This window comes from Poecilia latipinna, unplaced genomic scaffold, assembly GCF_001443285.1.
Source record: "Poecilia latipinna isolate Pla-1442-1.1 unplaced genomic scaffold, P_latipinna-1.0 Scaffold259, whole genome shotgun sequence".
NCBI classification, from domain to species: domain Eukaryota; kingdom Metazoa; phylum Chordata; class Actinopteri; order Cyprinodontiformes; family Poeciliidae; genus Poecilia; species Poecilia latipinna.
This window is the reverse complement of record NW_015112875.1, coordinates 49,044-72,265: the sequence shown is the minus strand read 5'-3', so window position 1 is coordinate 72,265 and position 23,222 is coordinate 49,044. Positions and strand designations below refer to the sequence as shown.

General features: G+C 36.5%; 1 protein-coding gene across 5 annotated transcripts in view; it reads left to right on the top strand.

Moving 5' to 3' along the window:
- The window catches only part of ldb2a (LIM domain binding 2a), a 114,332-nt gene that overhangs the window by 63,096 nt on the left and 28,014 nt on the right, over window positions 1-23,222 (top strand). For all 5 annotated transcript variants that reach the window (XM_015033177.1, XM_015033176.1, XM_015033175.1 and 2 more), the window contains exons 3-4: window positions 9,092-9,264; window positions 18,838-18,960. In XM_015033177.1, coding sequence (XP_014888663.1) covers window positions 9,092-9,264; window positions 18,838-18,960 — 296 coding nt within the window. The remainder of the gene's footprint in view (window positions 1-9,091; window positions 9,265-18,837; window positions 18,961-23,222) is intronic.

Here is a 23,222-nt window from a genome sequence, read left to right as displayed (position 1 = left end):
TTTTGTTTTTTCAGAAATGTCTTTCATATTTCTGTAGGCCAAAAAAAAAAAAAAAGTCAGCCACGTAATGAAAGCTAATGATTCCATATGAGCAACAACGTTTAATTAATTTAATGCATTGTTTTCATTTTTGAAGCAAAGCAGACAGAAGACGTACTATCCATAGGTCACATTGTTTTAACAGGTGACCATCTGTACAGTTATATTTTATTTAGTCTGTTTAAATTAGCTGAAGTGTTCACTCAAATATGATTTCAATTCATTTCATTTATATAGCGCCAATTGATTACTTCCTATATTAAAGGGAAAAAAAAGTTATTAGCAGTAGAAGCTCCTTTAGGAGAGAATCATTGTTAAGCAGATAATCTCTGAGCCGGTTTCAAGTCTATGACAAAAGAGAACAGATGCAGAAAGTCTCTGGCTTTTCTAGGGGAGACCAGTGATGGACACCGCTAACTAATAATTTAGTTACACTAACCCTAAAGTGCTAACCATAGGCATTCATTCTGCTAATACCAAGGTACCTACATAGTATTTAGGAGGAGCATAAGTTAAATACCATATCAAGTAGAAAATAGTTTTAAACTCAGTCTTAAAAATAGGAAGGTTGTCTTCCTCACAGGCTGAAACTGGAAACTGGTTCCAAAGGAGAGAACCCTGATATCTAAAAGATCTGCCGCCCATTCTACCACTAATAAACCTGCAGCCTGAGAGCGAAATGCTCTGTTAGGAACATCTGGAACAATCAGATCTCTGATGGATTGATCATTAAGGGCTTTATGTGTAATTGTTCTGGATTTAAAGAGTGCCAATGAAGGGAAGCTATAATAGGAGAAAATATGATCTCTGCTTTTAATTTTCATCAGAACTGCGTTTTGGATCAGCTGAAGACTTTTAACTCCTAATAGTAAAGAATTACAGTATTTCAGCCTTGAAGTTACAGATGCATGGACTAGTTTTTCAGCATCACTCCTGCAGAGGATATTTCCAATTTTGGCAGTATTCCTGAGGTTAAAGAAGGAAATCCAGAAATGTGTTAATATTGGATTTAAATGACATGTGCTGATCAGAGTTAAGACAAAGGTTCTGTAATACCAGAGGCCAGTTTAATGCTTTAATTTTAAACTATACATTTTAGTCTTGTCTGCTTGTTAAATTAAATGTTTAATCAAATTAGTATTTTAATAGCTGAGAAATGAGTCTTAACTGAAACATATCTCAGCCCAGATATGGACGGGATAGAGGACTTGAAAAATCTGTCACTCACTGTCAGTTCTGTCTTCCTCCTTTTTTCTGAGTTTTGTGTAGTTTACCTGAGCTTTGTTCAAACCAGGGTTTGACATTTTGTAGTGATATGTGCCAAGTTATATAGTCATTTATAAATAAACACCAAAGCGATGTGTTTTTGGCTGTTTTTAGAACTCAAAGCAGCTTACTCAAATCTTTTCAAACCTGTGTTGGAACAAGGCAGGCTGTCCAGAAACTCAGGGGGACAAATTTTAGACTCTCTCTGAAAGACACAAAGCACCTGAACATCTTTACTGGCTAAAGAGTTTGGTAGTACACTGTGACTGCTGAAGTAGAGCAGTGTACTGTGAATTTATCTAGGAGTTTTATGTTGTACAAAGTGGTTTCTTTACTGACAAGTGAAACATGCTACTTTTTTATTCTGAAAATACTTGTAGAGAACTGACACATTTTGAGAACTTTTAAAAAAACATTGAGTACATTTTTTCTTAAATTGTATATATTAGCCTTATGAGTAGACAGAGTATCTTCAAATGTGTAAAACATAGAAGTCTACAGCAAAATGGGCATTGGGGAAAGATAAATCGGTGAAACTAATTCCATTGGCTCCTACATGTAAGCTGCTCTTCAAAGACACATAGACAACTTTCACAATAGGTCTCTGTGTTTTGGTGATGGACTTTAAAGTATGATTATAAATGTTCTTTATTGCTGCGTGTAAAGAGACTATTTATTTGCCCAGAAATGAAAGTCAAAGTTTAAGCATCTCAGGATCACAAATAGACAATTGTAGCCATGAAGTTTTATTTCTTCTGCTTTTAAGCTGTACATGAGATAATGATAAATGTTTACAAGGCAACTGGACTTCTCTTGTTGCTTGAATACATTTTGTCTCTCATCTCCTTCAATTCAGAAGAGTCATTTTGGATAAGATCACAAAGAACATACCCAATAGATGTTAGTATGTCGGAATTAACACCCTTGATCAACACATGCCTGTCGAATTCCCATCTGGAGGATCTAAGGATGCATCAGGACTTAAAATCAGCCCAGCTCCAGTGTTTGTCTGCAGCATAGAGGGAGCCTAAACGTGTTTGAGCCTGAGTGAAGAAGTTATCTGAGGAGAAACACGGGACTACTGTGCTTGAAATGATCCAAGAGTTGCTAGCAAGGCTACTATTACATGCTTATCTATCACTGTGTCACCCGGAGTTACGCACACTGACTTTTATTGGAACAGTTTTGGTTGAGGAGACGCAACCAAAAACCCCTGCATGGTTTGGTGAGATGGGAGCAGGGAGCAGATCTGTGAATCACCTGAGCATCCCTCTCCCTATCTCTCCATCTCTTTCCCTTCTACCCCACAGACAGACTTCTCTCCCTCATCGACAAGCGCTTACTTTTTTTTTTTTAGCTTTTCTCCTAGTTTCCTCTTACTGTTTCTCTTTCATCCTTTGCTCATTTTTTTCAGTCCCAATCTCTACAACCCCTCCTCACCCCCACCTTCCTCCATCCTCCTCCCACTTCCCCGTCTCCCCCCTCGTCTCCTCAGAGCTCCTCCGCATTAGCAGTCAGCTCCACTCCTTGGCGTACTTTGTTTTTCAACCGTGGTAGAGACCAAGTGAGGGAGGCTGCGAGATACAGAGAGAGCGAAAGAGCATCATTTACACAGTCATCTACGCCGAGCACACTCCCCCCTTCCCTTTCTTTCCCTCCTCCTCCTCACAGTTGCTGCTCACGATGCCAAACATTTTATGTGTTATTTAGTCATGCCTGACTTTAGTGGATTTAAAAAACATGCCAGTCATGGGTCCACCCTCCCCTGTTTCTTCCCCCTGCTGCCCCTCCGCGCCCAGCCACTCACATCATCCCCGTCTTAGACCCTACCATCCGGCCCTGACCACAAAATCCTCTTGAGCCAGTGTCTTAGGGGACATTTCACTTCTAAATGAAGTTTTATTCCCAGGCTAGACCCTCCCAACACCTCACCCCAGCCTTCAACCTCCACTGCCTCCTGACCAAGCTGCCACCCTGGGGGAAAGCGAGAGAGCATAATTCTAGGCAGCAGAGTGTTGACTTTAAGATGGATTATTACTGCTTGAAATCAGAGGCCATGTGCTGTTGGATAATGTGGCCATCCAATTTTTTTGTTTTGCACCGGTGTTCCAATAATGAAGATTTGAAGCGCGGCAAAATGGAGAAGAAGAGAGAGACCTGTTCCATTAGATGAGCAGGAAAATCCCAAAAATGTTCACATTCACAGAGCCAAAATCAGGACTTTGTTTTTGTTTTACTGATCTGGTGTAACTCAACTTACCTCAACTTAATGGAATTGATTTTGTGTATCAGATTATTAGAAATGTTTCCCCTAATCTTTTTTTTTTTTTTTTTCCTGATATACTACCAATCGGATTTTAACAGTTTAATTAGCTGGAATAATACCACAATTTTAAGTAAGTTACTCTAAAAACATCCAACATAATCTAAGATCTTCTAAAAACAAACAAATAATAGCAAATTAAAATTATTGAATAATTTTATAATTACATCTTCAGCATTTATTTAATATCTTGATTTTGAGACGTAGACTCAAACAAAACTATAGAGCAAATGCTTTTTAAATCTAGCTGTAGTGCTATGTGCTTATTCTGCAGAATTTTATCACTGGTTGCCTCACTGCTACTTTTAGTGCAACAAAAGCATATGAAGCTAATATTAGCTGGTTAATTAGATGGGTTCAGAAAGCTAGCCTGCAGCCGGCTGCTTATCAGATATGCCATTTTGTAGCTTTGAACTGTAGTTTTAAACCGACGTTACCTTAATAAGAATGATAGGTGGCGCTCTTTTAGCTCTTGCTTCTAACTGCAGAAGTTCCCTGATGGGAACTCTTGTTTGAGAATGTTTAACTGCATTTTGTTTTATCCTATTTGATTCTAAATTATGTGAAAGTTGCATTTCTCATGTTTACATTGCAATTATACCAGGAACCTCAGACATCTGTTATTTATAAAATGTTGTCTTTTTTGCTGCTTATAGATGTGTAGAAATCAATTTAGGATGGAATATGATTCATCATTCCTCTTATCTAAGCATCAGTGTACAGCCTGGGTTTCATAACATTGTTGCCCTTTTAGTGCGCAAATATATTATATCCAACTTGAAATTTAAATCAAATTTAAGACATGTCTGCTGGGATTTGCATATGTGGGGGCAATAATAGTTTGCAGGCAGAAGAGAAAAGTATCAGCTCAGGATGGAGCAGATACTGCTTCCGATTCCCTGTGCATTTGATAAGTAGCTGCCCTTAAGCAAGTCAATTTGCTCAAGTGGAACTGCCCGGTGATGTTTGGATGAAGCAGGTGTTTGCAGAGCTGCTCTCAGGCGTGTGTGTGTACCACAGTGTGTAGCTTATAGCTATAGAGAAATAAGAGCAACAGAAGTAGGCTCTTTAAGAATATGCTGCCAAGATGTTATTCTTGGTTCTGGACATCTGCTCAACAAGTAACTGAAACTGCAACATTGAGGTCTGCAGTCACAAGTGGAGGCTGCAGGTTTTCTTCCAAGTGAAAGCTGTTCGATGCAGATGCTCTCTGTGGGTGGTGTGCAGATGACTAATCTACATATTTAGTTGTGCAACAAAAACAATCTTGTTTTAGATGCTGAGTAAATTGTCTTGTCTTCTAGTTTTAGCTGTTTTCTTACTTTACTAACAAATACCTAAATTCTTTAAATGTCCTAATTGGTTAATTGGAGATCATTAAATCACCATCAGCTGCAGTTTATCTCTACAGTTACATTGATCAAGTTTGGCAGAGTAATACTTTGTCACTGATTAAAACTTCTTGCCTTTTAAACTGAGGATGTAGAACTAAGATTTAAATTAAATGTGTATTTTGTTGCATTAGGTTAATGAGCAAAAGCATTGGTATCCTGTGCCATCCTGCATACTGTTTATTTTTAGAAGCCACCAGATTTTTATACAAACTGTCCTGGTATTTTAAAGAGGATGTGGGTAAATGTGCCTTTGCATGCCTACAGCATCACAGATCCACCACCATGCTTAACAGTAGGCATGAAACGCTCTTCCACATGTAGTTTCATGCCAAACACACCTCGGGTGTTTGTTGCTGAAAAACAAACACTTTTATAATTAAAATTTGTTGTAAGCACTTTACCCAGAGACACTTTGGAAACTTCCTTACTGGGCCTGGTGTCAAGGTAAAATGTGTCATTGTTCCGCCTCGTGACCAGTAGGTGAAAGAGGTGGGCCACTGTGTGACATCATATTTATACCCCAGAGAAAAAGAAAGTGATGCATTGTTAATTAGAAAGTCCTAGAAGATGTAGTCAAGTGCTTAATAATTTAATGTATTTAATTGTTAGGATTGTCAACAATTGATTTTTTTTTAAAAATGCTAATTTTTTAATGGTGATTTTTTTTGCCCTGCAACTGTATAAATGTGAAAAAATAAATGTGAAACATTGAATTTTTCTTTAAAATATTCAGTGCGACTTCATGCTGTTACTATAAAAGATTACTTTTCTTGTTGACAGCACTGTTTTAAACGATGATTTTACTTGTCTGTTTTGCTGTTCATCAAATCTGGTATGATTTTGTATTTTTAAAAATACATATGCCTTACTTTTCCTAAACTTATTGTGCTTCTGTTCATTTTGGCAGAGAGACAACATGTGACTTCATTTAGGGTTTTTGTGAGGAGATATAGAGGAATTTTCAATTATGTTGTCAAGGTAGAGGGACGGTGAGACATAGCTTTTGAAACCCCTCTTGAAGCTTCTTATTCAAATGCAATTTTTTTTATTCTCTTCACAAAATAACTTATTCACAAAAAAAAAAAAAACATCCTAATATATCCTTTATTAAAAAGTAAAATCTGAAAGACTTGTAGAATACACCCACATCTTCAGAAGTTGGTTTCTGGCAGGACTTTACAACACATCCATGAGTGGTGCAGCATGAATACTGTATCATCTGTGCTTCTCCTTGAAGCCATAGCTAGCTCAGGAAAGATGGAACCAGACAAAGCCTGAGGACTATAAACCACTGAAGACATTCTCTCCCTCCCTGACTCCTCCTCTGGTTTTCATCATGCAGCCTGCTCATTGTCTCTTCAGGCTTCTGCAGAAGGTTTGCACTGCAGAAGCTGTCTTTCTCAATAAGTCAGTTTAACACTACACTAAGTCGTGGAATCTTATTATTCTAAAAAATCTCTTTGGGCGGGGGATCTTTTTTGCATTTTTCAATGCGATCTTACTGACTTGAAGATTATGTAAAACCTGGACTATACATGTTACACAGATAGCCTGTTTTGGGAGAGTGACATACTGAAACGTTTACTGTTTGATTAAGGACAAATCTTTAAATATCAAGGGTTGTGAATTATTTGGACTTTCACTTATTTATGGGAAGATTTATTTATTACACTTAGAGAGAAAATAAGACATCCAAAACCTTTTTTGTCTTTTTGGCAAGGTGGATTGAATTATAACAATGTATCAGTTTGCAAACATTTATAAAAATCAATATCACAAAGCAATGCCTGGATGCTAACTTTGGTTTGCTGGAATATTTTAAGTGGAATGCATTTATTGCTTTGCATGCAAATATATGTGATGGACTATTTCTGCCAGTATCGATTTTAGTGGCAGAAATGCTGAAGCTTATATCAATAACACCGGCAACATCCATATAGTGTCTGCTGAATTGAATGCTCATATTTCTAACCGGCCTCAATTAGAAGGTCATCATTTTCATGATTTTATATTTAAATTTACGATCATTGTGAAGTTTCATCAGGACTCACCTTTTCATGTTCTAATTAAAAGCAGCCAGGTAACAGACCTAATAACTATGCTGTTCCTATGATTGTCAGTGACATACAGTAGATGGTGTCATACAGTAAACACAAAGTATCACTTTAGGTCATTGGAATACCTGGTCTCTTCCTGTCTTCTTAAAGCTTTTTATGGATTCCTCATACTTACAATTTAATCTGAAACATAACAGAATAAAGTAATTTTCTTTGATAACCACAGCTACTGGTTCCCTTTTAGCTTTTTGCCCTTAGCAGCACTGCTAAGTGCTTTTCATTTTGTACTTATTTTAAGTTGTTTTTTTTAGTTAAAATGTAGCTTATTCGATAATATATATTAAAAAAATGATACAGAAATGTGTTTAAAACCACCTAACAAACCTCACATTCAAATTTATGAATGTGTTTTATGTTTTCATGCATCATATTCATTAAATCTTAATTTTGTGATATGTGTAACTTAAAATAATATTTATTTGCAGCAATGTACACACTCTGCTATTTGTTTTTTGAATAGAATCTGAACAAAATTCATAAATTCTTATATACTTCTTATAAACTAGCTAGTGAATAGAGTATTTCACAATCCTCCTGAAAGTAAAAAAAAAAAAAAAAAGGCAGACAGATAGCGCTCTTATTACGGTTTGTGTGCTGAGCCAGGAGGCAATTAGTCTAGCTTAAAATATCTCCAAGAAGCAGGAAATAGCATGGTTGTGTCCAAAGTTCAGACCAATCTCTCTGAAGTTTTGTAATGATCTCCCTTTATCTCATTTGTTTAACCTGATAACACACAGGTGTTGTGCAAAAATAATAGGTTGATTTTGAGCTCCGGTCCTGGCATGCATCCAGGCCAGCTACCTCCTGCTGTTTCCAGTTTTTAATGCAGAGTCAAACTAATTGTCTCTCTGCTTCAGTTCAGAACTTCAAAACAAGCTGAAGAGGTGCTTAAGGATTTTCATCAGCCCCAAATGAATCCTTTAAGGTTCAGAAAGCAAAGCAGTTTAAGTAACAAAGAGAGGGTTTTCTATTGACAAATACATTTAACAGAATACAAACCCAATACCGTTTACTCACATGTGCATTCAGGATGTACCTGTAAGAGTATTACAAGTAAAGATCATTTTGGTATGAATGAAATAAATACATTTTAAATCACATATTTACCACTCTATATCATAAACCTAGGTATACATCCAAATCTACAATGACATGGGTTGAGATCAGTACATTTTCATGTGTTTGAATGGCCCAGTCAAAGTCCAGGTTTAAATCCAATAGACAGGCCTTTGAAGAAAGAATAGAAAGTTTCACTCAGGCTTACTGAGCTCGATCTATTTCACAAAGAAAATGGAGAAAACTTTCATTGTGCAGATGTGCAAACTTATTGGATACCCCAAAAGATATACTGCTGTAATTACAGTGATAGAACGTACTACAAAGTTTTGACTCAGGAAGGGTTCAATGCATTTATGCACCACAACCTTTGATTTTATCATAAAGTTTTAACCCATGTATATTTTTTTCTCTCACTTTAAAGCTAAGCACTACTTTATATTGCTTTGTTACATAAAAATACAATAAAATGCATTTTGGTTTGGGGGTTTAAAATTTTTTTTAAAAAAAAAAAAAAAAAAAAAAAGTTGAAGTGGTTAATGTTAATGTTTCCAAGACTGTCGCAACCTTTAACTAACAGACAAATAAATTCCCAGGCTGCCGTGGCAAAATCTCCCTGTTGGGATATAACTGGTTAAATGAACAACACGGCTCATGCAGAAGGCTCCTTAAGCAAGATATTAAGCTACTTTAATAAACCTTATATTTCTGTCAGTTGAGAAAAAAGACCTGCAAGTTTAGAGTAAAAATGAAGTAAATATAAATGGAGGATTTTGTTGGTGTGCAACAGCACTTTTTTGTTTGTCCATAAGCTGATCCCATCTTTCCCGCATCATTTCATGTTTGGGCTCCTTCAGTATTCAGCATGTCTGCCCTCTCCTCTCTCTTCCCTGCAGCAATCGGCCGGACGTTGATACCCCGTTATTTCAGCACAGTGTTTGAAGGCGGCGTCACCGAGCTCCATTACATCCTGAAACACTCCAAGGAGTCCTTCCACAACTCCTGCATCACCCTGGACTGTGATCAGTGCACCATGGTCACCCAGCATGGGAAGCCAATGTTTACAAAGGTAACATCTGACCCTTGAGCTTCTCTCTCCATAAATAATTGATTGTGTGCTATGATAATGGCGAGACAAGGTGTTAAAGTGCTTAAATATCAAACCCATTTAAACCCTTTGATTCCGTTTCTTCCTCTTTCTTTCACGCTGTCTCTGCTGTTTGAAGTGGCACTTGATGTCAGACACAGGAAGGTGCTCGTGTCTTTATCAAATAATAAAAAAAAATGTTTCCTGTATTTTTAAATGCCTATTCTTGACCAAAGCAGAGCCAAACATGTCAGCTTATCCATAAGTGAATTGTATGATTATTCTATCTCTTTATTATGAAATAAACTGTTTTATACATATCAAATGTAATACTTCCATTGAGTAAAAAAAAATTCTAAAAAACAATCATTGAAAATAGTTTTTTTTATTTTTAACCATGCAAAGCATTGTTTTTAGCCAAATATTTGTTCTAAGCAGTGTAGTTATTTTTAAGTGAAATATCCTTTATATTTACTTTTCTGTCTTCTATCAGAAATTTGGCCATTCTGCCCTCTGGCATTTACAGTGCTAAAGACACCGACTGATTCTCAGGCCTGCAGGTACTCCAAAGGCAAAGCTATCAGGACCGGAGTAAGATGCCTGCAGAGTGTGGTTTAGATTGTATTGTAACTGACACACAGATGGAAGCAAGCAAAATGAGAGGAAACACTAATTGCACTGGTAAAATGATCCAAAGCAGACATAAAGGTCCTTTGAAAGCAATAATGCTGAGCTCATCGGCTTTTGTCTTTGGGGACAGAATTCCCCTGTGAGGTGGAGTGAATATCTGCTCCTCCACGGTCTGATCCAGATGGCTCGCTGACTCTTAGTGTTCTTCTGCTGACTGTCTAAATGAATCTGAGGCCAGATACCTTGTCAGCGCCAAGCAGCTGAGCTAAAGGGATTCCATGTTCCCTCTACCATGAATCCTGAGCTGAAGCGCCAGACCAGATTGTTCTGACATTAAACGGCTATACACCCCTCTTGTTTTCAGGACTTGACAGTATGCACTCACTCACAGGTGTGTGTGTGTGTATGTGTGTCTGTTTGTGTGTGTGAGTCAGATAATTAACTTTTTAGTTGACCTGCCAAAGGTCAACTAAAAAGTTGACCTTTGGCAACTTGAATTAGAATTAGAAATACTTGAGTTTTAACAAGCAACTTTTTTGGGAATAAAACATTGGACAGTGGATGTTAGTTTTGATCTCAAATTAGCTTAATTTGATTTTTAATGCTTGACAAGTCCTATGCCCTTTCTTGTATTGAAATGATACTGCATTGTGATTTATAAAAACAAATAATCTATATAAAAACAAATCCTTAAAAGTTACTCAGCTAAATTAAGTTAAATTCTAATTGATGAAATTATTTTTCTGATTTCATTTGTTATATCTGACAAAAATGATGAAAATTGACCTGTAATTAAGAGTTAAAACATAATCAGGTAACTAATAATGTCATATAATGACAGCCAAATTGGCAATGACTGCTTCAAAGAGCATAGCTTTAGCATTTTCACTGTTGCTAAGCTAGATAAAGCTAGATTTTGCTCAAAGAATCATTCTCAACTACAAGTCTTCTGACAGTTTCTAGCCTATATCTGAGTTTATACATTTTTATTATTTAACACATAATTACATCAACTTTACTGACCTCTGATCTCATACTATGTAGTAAAATCCTTGAAGTATTTATGTAGGATTTGTTTTCAATAAAGGAAATATTATTGACCATTGAATTTTAACATTATTATGCTTTGTTATCATTAAAATATTAATTTTGGTCACTATTATTCATTATTTTTATATAATCTTAAGTGTTTGTGGCAAGATAAAAAACAATGTCACAACATGTGTAGTTATTCTGAAGGAGATGAGCAGAACCTACAAAATGTTGATATTTTCTTATAAATCAGATACTTATAGTTTATCTTCTTTATTTGAAACTTAGTCCAAGTTACTTTATAAGAACATTAACTGAAATAACTACAGCAACAAGGTGGAGCTTTAACCTTGGCTTACATCAACCTACTGATTCTCAGGCCTGCAGGTACTCCAAAGGCAAAGCTTCCTAACATCTGCTCAATCATCACCATATCTGGCTTCAATTTAATAGAAAGCTTATTTTAACTCTGTAGCAGTGAGCATTATTTTTCATTCAACCATTCTCTTGTTTTGAATGTGGCAGATATTTACATGAATAAAAGTTTAGCTTCAATCAGGGGGAGAAAAACGGGGGCAATTTTTGTAGGCAAGGGTGGAGTGTCGGCTTATGTGTAAACAAGTTTATACTTTAGTATAAGTGGAACGAGAGGAGCTCTTTTGTTATCATGTTAATAAATAAGAATGGAATGTGTCAAGTAATAGAAAAAGGAAATTTCTTTTCATGTTGTTGCTGTTTGAGTTTTCTCTGCGTTTTGTAAACAAGGCTTCTCGAAAGCAGCGGACCAAAAAAAGCTATAATATATTACAAGTGTCAGATATTAACCATACAAAATGGGAGCAGAACAGGCTAGGCCCGGTCAACAAAAAGCTAAATTTGATGCTTGCAGCCCTGCTCTCTTTTCATCTTCACCTAAATTGGATGAGAAGAATTAATTCATTAGAAAAAAAAAATTCCAATAACTGAGCGTGTTCTGTCTGAGCTCCCAGCAGCAGCGGCAGCAGCGAGCCTGCAGCTCTGGAGGCCCGAATCTCAATCAGCTCTGCCTCGCCTCGCTTTCCCTCAAACACCACCACCACAGCACATCACCCCCACCGCCGCTTTGCTCATCCCCCTCCCCGCCTTGCCGGCTCGCTCATTCTTCCCTCGCTCTCTACTCCAACGCTCTCTCTCTCATCCCCCCTCTCTTCCCCTCTCTCTCCCCACCCCCGCTCCCTCGAGACGCACAGACACACACACATACCGCACAGACACACATACCCGCATCCTTCATCCCTGGAGAAATCATCCCCAGCTCCCAACTCGTGCTCTTGCTCTGCCTCTGCCTCCTTCTCTTTCTCTCTGCCTGTATCTGTCTCTTTCTGCTCCTCCGTCCGTCTTTCAAAAAGTCTAATTCTTTGCATATTTTTCAAAAAATATTGTGGTATATTAAAAGTTGAGTAAGATTCCTGTTGTTTTTCTTAAATGTTTTCAATGAGTTCTAAAAGCACAGTTAGCATCAATTTAATTGGTTAGTCTGGGAATCCTGTAATGATCGGAGACAGAAACAAAAAACTTCACATATGGGTGCATTTTAACCCTTTCACCATTAACAGAAAATCAAAACAGCAAGAAACAACAAATGCAATACAGTCGACATCTTCTTGTACTGGTAACACACTGGCCAATAGTTGGTGTTCTTGTAAATCCACAGTAGTAGGGGTCTTGTAAAAATTATTTCACAGAATGCGTTTGCTGTTCAATTCAAATTTAACCCATCTATTTGCACCTTATTCTGTGGAACGCAACTTCAAATTATTGGTGGAAACACTGATTAATTGCTGATATGTTTTGTCGAGCAGATCTAAAATATTCTAAAGAAGATGCACCTTGGGAAGCTGAATTAGTTTGGTGCAATGGAACTTCACATGATACTTTGTCGTGTTTGTGAAGCAGCCAATCCAGCAAAACCATTCTTTTTCATGTTGCTGATTGGTTTCAGAGATAAGAAAGACCATGAATGTTAGCTTCTGTGATGGTGCTAAAATGGTTTTCACTGTGCATAATGACTGAAGGTACATTGGATAATTGAACTATTAATCATCCCCATTTTGAGACCCCATTTTAAGATGGGGTCTCAAGTATTTACAGATTTTAGTTATTCACAGATGATTGTAGTCAATACATTTCAGTAGCTACCAAAAATTTGGAAGCCATTTTTGGTAACTACTAAAATGGCTTCCACAATTACCAAATGTGGATCCACCTGAGTACCTCTGTGATGTAGTGACAGTTAAGACTAAGTTATGGATGTCCAAATTGGTTGCTACTGTGGCATGCTGCCATGTCAATATCTTCCATCCGTCCGTCCGTCCATCCATTTTCTAACATCTTTGTCCCCTAGTGGGGTCCTTTAGGGTTGCTGGTGCCTATCTCCAGCTGACTTTCCAGGCAAGAGGTGGGGTACACCCTGGACAAGTCGTCAGTCTGTTGCAGTGTCAATATCTTTCATGAATGTTTTTGAGACTTTGTCAGAATAAGGCCATAAATAATTGAGGGGTATACTAAAGGTAAGAAGGGGGTTCATACCAGCACTAGTAAGGGTACCAAATAAAGTGATCAATAAAAAGTGTTGTAAGACTTGAGGTTGAATATCTGTCTTGTGTTGAAGTAAGAATTGAAGATTATAATGAATTCAGTTTGCTAAGCTAAAACACTAATACTAAAGTCAAGCTTGCTAACAAACTTCTTAACCATTAGACAGTGGTTACCAATGAACACCTCGTATTAGCTGTGGTTGTCAGGCACCTGTGCTGTAGATGGGTTAGGGTTAGCTAACTCTGTTGCTGCTCTAACAACGATGAGTCTCTGCATTCATAAAACTAGGCTGTGTACAATGATCAGCTGAACATGTTTGCCCGTATACTTCATTTATCAGCCTTGGATTTGTTCAAGGTTTTTGAAAGCACAGTTGAAACCAGAAGTTTACATTCTCCAAATAAAGACACATGCATCTCTTTTTTTTCTCACTGTCTGACATTAAATCAGACAAAACTTCTTGTTTTAGGTTAGTTACAACTACTAAACTAATTTGTGTTTGCTAATTGCCACAATAATGAATGAACATTTTATATTTATTTATTAATTAATTTCTTCAAAATCATAATCCATCTGATTGAAACAATAGAAGTTTGGTCTGATTTGACTTCATAGCGTTTCATTGAATAAATTCCAACTGCCTGTTTAATTAGTGTAATGCTTCTAGACAAATCTTCTGTAGTGTTACAATAAAAACAAAGATTAACCTTAGGATTTGTTTTTAGTGGGAAACATTGTACCCACATTTCTGTCAGAAAATACTGATATACCCCGTTATTAATCATCATTGGCTGCAGTTTGTAAAATGAGATGTGTTGTAAATTATTATTGTCTGCTGCAAAGCTGTTGAACAAATACAGCATTCCAGAATCACCTAATTTAATTTTACTGGTGGAAATATAAATACCAGCTAGATGTAAAGACTTTCTTGTTCAGCACCCCATGGTCTTGAGTTTTTTCTCTCCCTGAATTGATGTCACTCCTGCTACGGCGGAGTGTTATAATCTAACGAATGGGTGGAGCTACAGGGGTTCTCTGAGTGGGCGAGCTCTCTAGGTGCAGGTGGAAAATGTGTGTGTGTGTGACTCACAAGGCTGAGAGGTGTTGACAAGGTGACACGGGGTGCCAATTTGAGCAAAAGCTCCCAACCTCTCAACCACCTTCCAGTATCCCAACACCTCTATTCAGTACCCAGCAGGCCTTGCTTTCCCTGACCGGAGTGTGTTAGCTCTGAGGCCTTGGTCCTTGTTACTGGTGCCCAGCTGGGGTTTCTGCATGCTGGGAGGCAAGCAAAGAGGAAAAGGCGACTTTGTGACACAATGGTTTCAGTTCAACTGTATCTAATTCAGGAGGGATTTTTTTTAACCAGTGGTTAAAAATGAAAAGGGATTATTACCAAACTGTTTTTGTTTTGTTCATTACCATTGAATACATTTAATTATGTACCTCTTTGGTAATTTATGTATATGTATTAATTAACTGGGCTCTGATGATGCAAATGAATACAATATTTCTCTTAAAACAGAAGGACAAATTATACATTTAGACATCCAATCATCAAATTATCTAAAACTTGAAGGGAAGCTAAGAATGGTGGGCATTATTACTTTTGATGCATTAAATAAATAAAATAATTTGTCTAATTTGTCTTGACCGATCAAAAGAAAATTGCATCTTTACTCGTTTTAATATAAGCTTGGAGTTTGAAACTTGTTTCATTCAGATGTGAATTATTCAGTCACCAGTTAAAAAATTTGGCTGAATTAATGTACAAAAAAAAAACAAACAGATTTTATTATTCAGAATTTAGTCAACAGACAAACTGTTCATTTGTATTTTAACTTCATGACTCAGAGCCAATAGTGACCATGACCAGTGTCAATAGTTGCACTGGTGATTTTCAAATTTACAAAATTAATTCAATTTACATTTGCATTTACTTAAAAATAATAAGCCATGCATTTATTAAATGTTTAATTTGGATCCAGCACAAAATAGTAATTAGTCTCTCTTTAAAAACAGTTTTAAAACAGCAGAACCAAGATCAAGTTCTACTTTTTTGTACTACTTGTACTTTTGCACGGTGCAATACAGGCTTGGTTTACCTACTGGTATCAACATTTTTAAACTGAGTTTTTATGGTTTAAAGTCCTTATATCGAGGCATCAGGAGACGCACCAGGACCAGAATGTCTGCATCTGTGAGGAACATAATCCCTGGGACTTCCCCAGCTTTTGCTGTGCACTGCCTTTCAGCTGGCTGACAAATGACTGCTACACTTTTCTGTTGAAAAATTCAAAGTTATTTATTAGAAATTCTTTACAGTTGTAAGTTGTGAAAACCCCAGCTAAAAAAAGCCCCTTAATACACTTACTATGGTAACACTTTTGGCTGTTTGCACAGAATAAGCGACATGTCTGTCAACAACCTGTCTAATTAAACAGGAACTAGTTAATCAGCTAAACTAAAGCTTTTGTTTTAATGAGCAGTAAAACACAAATATACATTTTCTGCAAAAGTGAATACCAGCAGTTTTAATAACCTTTTATTTCCTGTTTTAATAACAATTACTCATGTTATTTATTTTGGTTTAAATATCTGTGTGTTAATACCATCATACTTTTAAATGTGTCATGCTGTTAGAATCCTTCCTCATGTATTAAGTGTCTAACCACTTAGTTGCTCTAAATTAGAATATTTAGTCAACATTGATCCTGTTTAAATTTATCAGAAGTTGTGATAAATGCTCATAATACTCAATTTAATGACTCTCAGCTCCTCCGTTAATTGATTGTCAGGTTGAGGCACAGTATTGAATAGTGTCTCAGCAGCGGGACACTGTTATTCTTTCTTGCTCTTTTGAGCCAGAGATCTCAGCCCCGTTGTGTGCAAGATTTATGACCCTGCTCTTAAATCAATGGGGACTCTGTGAGGGGCTGTAGCATTTAATGGAACACTTTTTAATTCATCTGGATTTTCTTTCTTTTAGTTTTTCATAAGGGAAAGCTGTTTAGCTAAAAAATAATAGGCTAGAGCTTTGTTGAGAAAATATCAGGTTTAACCAACTGACTTTTGCTGTGGAGAAATAACCAGCTTGTGTGATTGAATCTTCCTGATGGAAAATATGAAGCCTTGGCTGCAATTTTGTCTCTGCACCAGCACCACAAAGACAAATTCTTGTGCATATATTGGGCTTGACAATTAGAGTACAGTATTATTCTCTGGTTCTGATTTAAGCCATTTATGATTTTATCTATGGGTTGCAGAGAAGCAGAAGGACTGCAGAGAGAAATAGAAGCGATATTAGAAGGCAATGCTAAGGACACAGTAGGCACCATGGAAGAAGGAATCAATAGTGCATTGTTGTTTCACTGTAGGCAATAGACCTGGAAAGCACCATAAGACACTGATTCACTGGTAAATACATTTCAAGTTATTTCACTGCTCCTGGGTAAATGCCATGCAGAGAAACAACCTAACTTTCAGAAATGATGTCAGGAATTACTTGTTTTTATTTTTTTATTTTTCATGCTCACCTTAATATTTAGTTTTAAATATGCTGCCAGGGGGTAGAAAAATAATCCACTACGTAATTAAAAGGATGAAATGCAATTCAAAAAGAAAAAAAAAACAGCCTAAGTTGATTTTTTTTCTAAGTTTCTTCTCATTCTAATTTCAATAAAGTGGACTGTTAACAATATTTCAACTTTAAATTTAAATTTAAATCATTGCCTTTATACTTTTCTATAACAGAAAACATCAGGAAGTGTTTCGTAGCAAGTTGAAGGCTACAAAATCCTTAAATTTATGGATTATCTTATCTCTGTTTTCACTTTGGCAATTATTGACTTGATTTTTAAATTAACTGACTAACCAAAAGAAGAGGAAATATAAGTAACTAAATTATATTGGAAAAATAACAAGAGACCTAATTTAAAATCCACCAGCTCTAGCAAATATATCAGACTAAACACTGAAGTGTCACTCATTTAAAATATTTATTTTCCAAGCTACAAAATCATATTAAACAAGACACCAAATAATTAATCCCAAATTTCTCATGACATATTGTCCTTTTTAATATTAAGTGCAGCAAGTCTGACTTTAACAAGAGAAACACAACTATAACAGAGCAGATAACCCAACTTGTGAAAAAATTACATTACAGTTAAGGACATTAAACAATTTTAAAATGGCATTTGGAAAAGAAGACATGTAAATTTGTATAACAGATTTTTATACAGTCATAGATTAACAGAGTCATATACACAATGTTTTATTTCTTATTGGCTATAATTATTCTGCATTTTGTTATTTTTGCATGTAATCTAAAAGTTTGTGTCTGTATAAAACATTTTGTTATTGAACAAAACTTATTTTTACTCTCTAATGGGTGTATATATCAGCAAACAGGACTTTTTGATAAAAGTGGGAACATTTCACGGTATCTAATTTTCTATTTGAAACAGCAGAGAGACGGTTTTCCATGCAGTGATTTTAGCGCCGTTGAGATTCTGTTTCTTTTTTTTTTCTTCTTTTTGAATAACTGAGTGTGTTGGCACGTGAGTTACAGAGGTAGTTGGCTGGGAACAGGGAGGATGGGGGTGAGGAAGGGGAGGGTCGCGGTAGTGGGATGAAGGGCTGGCGGTGGTGTGTGTGTGTTTGTGTGTTGGGGCGGGGGGGTTCAGTATGGCCGCTAGCCTCTTTCTTGTTGATCCTCAGGAGACCATCTGCGCTGGGGGCATTGATTAGAGTGTGTCTGGTGGGATTACATCTTTGCTGTTGCCATGCCAACTAATCAGCTGATTCCCCCCCCCACTCTCTGTCTGTCTCTCCATTTCTCTCTCTCTCTCCCGTCTCTTGCCTGGTTGTCACAGCAACGAAATACGGGGAAGCGCAAGAGCCCCGGCAAGAGCTGAATTCAGCTAAAGGGGCGAAATAATGTTTTTTCCCTCTCAGTTTCCCCTTCTCTGGCTCTCTCCGTCTCCTCCTAATTGGCAACTCTCTCTGACCTGAAGTTCTTTTGTCTCTGGTGTAAACACACCCCTCTGCAGATTACATTTTATTTTTGCATTTTAGGGGCTCAAGGACAGAGTAAATATTGGGATCATAATAGCTTGACAAGTCCTTTAGCAAATTCCAGAATTGAGACAAAACAATTCCAGCTTTTTTAGAGAAATCGTACTTGAACAATAAACTGTAACATATTTTTTTTTCCTGTGTTACAATGATCTGACAGTTGCCTACCAGTCAGTTAAGGAAACATAAGAATGAGGAAGAATGTGAGGTAACAGTAAATATGGGATCTTTCTCCAGGTTTGCACGGAGGGTCGGTTGATACTGGAGTTCGCCTTCGATGATCTGATGAGGATCAAGACGTGGCACTTTACCATCCGGCAGTACCGGGAGCTCATCCCGCGCAGCATCCTGGCCATGCACGTAAGTCTGACACAGCTGACACACAGCAGACAACACAGACAGTAGTGTGAAAAACATTTCCCAAACTTAAATGTTTCATATCAACAAGCAAATAATGCTATCAGAGAAAGCTAAATTAGTAAAATGCAGTTTAAAAATTGGGACCTATTTTGGAAAAGTACACTGGCACTTTGTGGAGAAAATTAATTTCCCCCATGAATCTAATACTGTAACTTGCTGTGCCACCTTTGGTATCAACAACTTCCTTCAAGAGTTTCTGGTAACTGGCAATCTCTTACATTTCTGTAGATGAGTTTTGTTCCACTGCTCCTTACAGAACAATTTTAATACAGCCACGTCAAGGAGTTTCATGCATGAGTAGCCAGTTGAAGTTAGTGACACAGTGTCTCACTTGGATTTAAGTTTAAGCTTTAAACGGGTCTCTCCAAAATTAGGATTTTGTTCCTCTGAATCAAATGTGGACTTGGTGTTGTTTTGGATCGCTGTAAAGCTGCTTCAATAAATTAACCTCAGTTTTGTACATTTTTGGGAGATCAGTGACACAGAGCTTATCCGCTGATCTCCTCTACTTCCGCAAAGGTCTGCTCTGCTGTGCGAGAGGACTGACTGACAAACCTGGTGCCAGATCACATCCGAGTAACAATAGTTACTGCACTGTTGCCAACTTACTGGTTTTGTTGCCATATTTAGAGACGATTTAAGACCAAAAAAATCTGAATTAACACATCAGCCCAGAAAACTGTGATCATTGTCCGAGCTTAGGGTCACAAACTGATGACATTCTTTTTCAGGATGTTCAGAGATTTTTATTAATCACATCAAGTCAATTAGTTCCTGGCATAACAAAGTGTTCCCAGATCATCACACTACCACCACCATGCTTGACATGTTTTACACCCTGTTTTATGTGTTGTTCTTTAATGCTGTTAGTTTCACACCAGATGTAAGGGGACACACACCTTTAAAAATCGTATACTTTGGTCTTGTTCAATCACAGATTATTTTAAAGCTGTATGTAATTATTAACATGCCTTTGTGGAAAATGATAACTTTCTCCATGTGTGGCTCTCATATGGGTTCCAACGCCTTAGAAATGACTTTGTAACCCTTTGAAGACATGATTGACATTGTTTCTGACCAATTCTTGAATTTCTTTGGAACAGGGAACAATGCTTTTATTTTGGGGATCTTTTTCTTTTTAAGAGATTTCCTGATTGTTCAAGTCTGGCAGTATTCATAAGATAGGTACTGAAATTGACTAAAAGAAATTTGCTAATCCCAGTTAATTCATCATTTAGAGAGAGGTTGGACAGGCTGGTTTGGAAAACATTCTTCTCTTAATTAAGTCACTCTATGAAAACTCAGTTTTGTATTTACTCTGGTTGTCTCTGATATTTAAATTCATTCTCCACAGCACTGCATGTCTGCTTTGGTTGACTTTTTGACTAATAGAGATTGTCGGTGGACAGTGCAGAGACGTATTTAAAAGCCTTTTGTGAGGATATGCCAACAAAGGAATATAAAAGAATTTATGTTTGCTTGAAAAACTGAACAGGAAAAATAAGACCTTTGTCTGAGAAAAATATAATACAGCAAAAGGTTACATATATATTCAGTTCTTAATTCCACTGAATGGATTACTCAGTCTGTGACGCATCGAGTATAGAAAAGATGAAACCATATGATGCTGCACTAAAAATAAAATAAACAAAGTAAAACTATGCATATGTTCCCACTAGCCTCCAGGCTCTTTTGTGTGATTCGAGGACCAATAGTTGCACATAATATTTTAGAAATCCACAGCAGCTTTACATAAAAACTGTGACAATGTTACATGCTAGTCTCATTAATGAAGAAGCACCAAGGTCACTTTTATATCAAAATTATCACTGAAATCTTTCAAGGTAACATTACCTGAACTCTTAGCATGTCTGCCTGATTAGAACGTGCTCAGATTAATGTAAAGTTTGCTGCAGCAGAGGATTAGTCACATAAAGTGAATTCAGAGGTCACTGTTTTCAGTTTCTCAAGTGTTTTAAGTCAGTGTATGAAAGAAAAATAATTCTAATGGATTAAACAAAAACCACTCAGATTTGTTTTTTTGGTGCAAAAAAGAGGGAGCTTAACAGAGTCAAATGTTTAAGCTGATGTCTCTTTGCTTTATGACCTGGGTTTAGGTGGTTTCTGTTCAGACTTTATATTTTGATATACTCTGTATGCACAGGTTCACTGTGAAACAAAAAGCATAATTTTTCATGTGGCCAAAAAACGATGGAATATACTGTAAAGCATACATCAAAAGAGAGCAAAAGAGAACAATTTGTATTGTACATTTTATTGAAGATGATACAGATTAAAATACCTTTGACTGAATGTTTTTTTTGTGTGTGATCATTTAAGTCCACAATAGCATGTATAGAAACTGAAGGATAAGATAAATCCATTTTTTTTTCTTTTTTAGGAAAATGTGGGGAGCTTACAGATTACACTTTTGTTTTGTTTGGTTTTGAAGACAAGCAAAGCTTTATTTATGTATTTATTTTACTTTTTTTCTGCCATATGACACACTACCTTTACTCAGGACTGAAAAGCAAGAAAAAACAATATTTTTTTGAGACGTATCTTTGTAATTCTCCTTTAGACCACAGGGGGCGCTAAAGTGAAGCACTATAACTGACTGAAGCTGGCTTATGTGGATAGTGAAATTATCAATAGTCATTGATCTTTTAACTCTGCAGATTGTCTAAAAACAATATGTACACTGGGCCGTAGAATAACACTATGTGAAACTGTAAGTTTCACATGTGTACTACTGAGTTTCTGAACTGAACTTTAAAAATGCTTATTAACAATGCTTATTAAGTACTTACTTGATTAAATGCAAATCAGCTTTTAGCCCTTATTTAAAGATTTCTTTCTGGATATTTTGCTGACATTTCTTCTGTGTCTGTTGAAACACCCATATTGTACAAATTTTCCATCATAAATTTATTTATATTGGTTTTAAATTGGAGTTTAAATAAGTATTTCCCCCACTGTATCTTATTCCAGTCATTTATTAAACATCTTACTTCTTCTGACAATGTTTAAATACAGAGCAGCTAGCTGAAGAGGTAGAGTAATGCTAGCATATTTGCTTTCTGCTTTAATATGGCTTGTCAATTATTCAGGTAGTAATATAGTTCTCTGGGGATGCAGTTTCATGTAGAGACACATAAAAAATATTCTACTCCATGAATTTAGCACTATTCTTGGAAAAAGGTCAACTTTAACCATAGCTTGATCTTTACATAGACAGGAAGCATCAGCTTCCAATACAGTCTTGCTTTCACTGTGTGTATATATTCACCAATATTTGTTTTATTCACTTTATTAGTATAAAAGAGAAAATTTAACAGGTACTGTGAGTCAAATAAGACATTTCAAGTGCAAGCAACGATTTTTAAATTTAAATCACAAGTTTCCCACCTCATTATTACATTTTTCCACATGTAGCTTCTTTAGTTTGCTTTGAAACGACCATAGGATCCTTTTCTCTTTTTTAATGTGGGTTTAAAGGTTTAAGATCCAGTCTTGCTCTTTGCCTGAAACTTCTTATGAATTTCACTCACCAATAAATTGGCCCCTCTGGGTATTCACGCTAATTCCTGGAGAGTGGGATATTGTGGGCTGTTGTGGGTCCTGGCCAGGTCTTCTGTGATTTGTGTTTGAGTGTAAGTACATTCTTTTGATCACTGCTTGAGCTAATGAAAGCACATACAGACACATGGGAGTCAGAACAGCGGAGTTGAAACTTCAGATTCTTGTAGAACTCTAGCTGCTTTGGAAGAACCCACTTTTCAAAGCCAGGGTTGGAGCGTAGTTTTTTAATATTTTACCAGACCTCATATAAAGCTGAAAAATATTTTATTCTTTCTGGAACTTTTGAATTTGATAAAGAATTGACCAGATTAGACTGGCCACATAAGTGAGAGTGTAGCATTTGTCGTATCATTTATTGTTATTGTGAACTTTTTTTTATCATGATAAAAATGTGGATTCATTGTGCTAAAGATTAATCCACAAGTTAATTATTAAAAAAAACATAACTTGTATTGTCAAAATGATTCACTGTTGGTTTGATGAAAGCCTCAGTAAATATCAATACATTTCAAAATATGATTTAATAAAGTTACAGTGTTGGACTATGATTAGCGTGGCACAGCTACTTGAAGTTGTCATTTTTCTTATTGCTTCTACTTTTCACTATTGTTGGTACATTA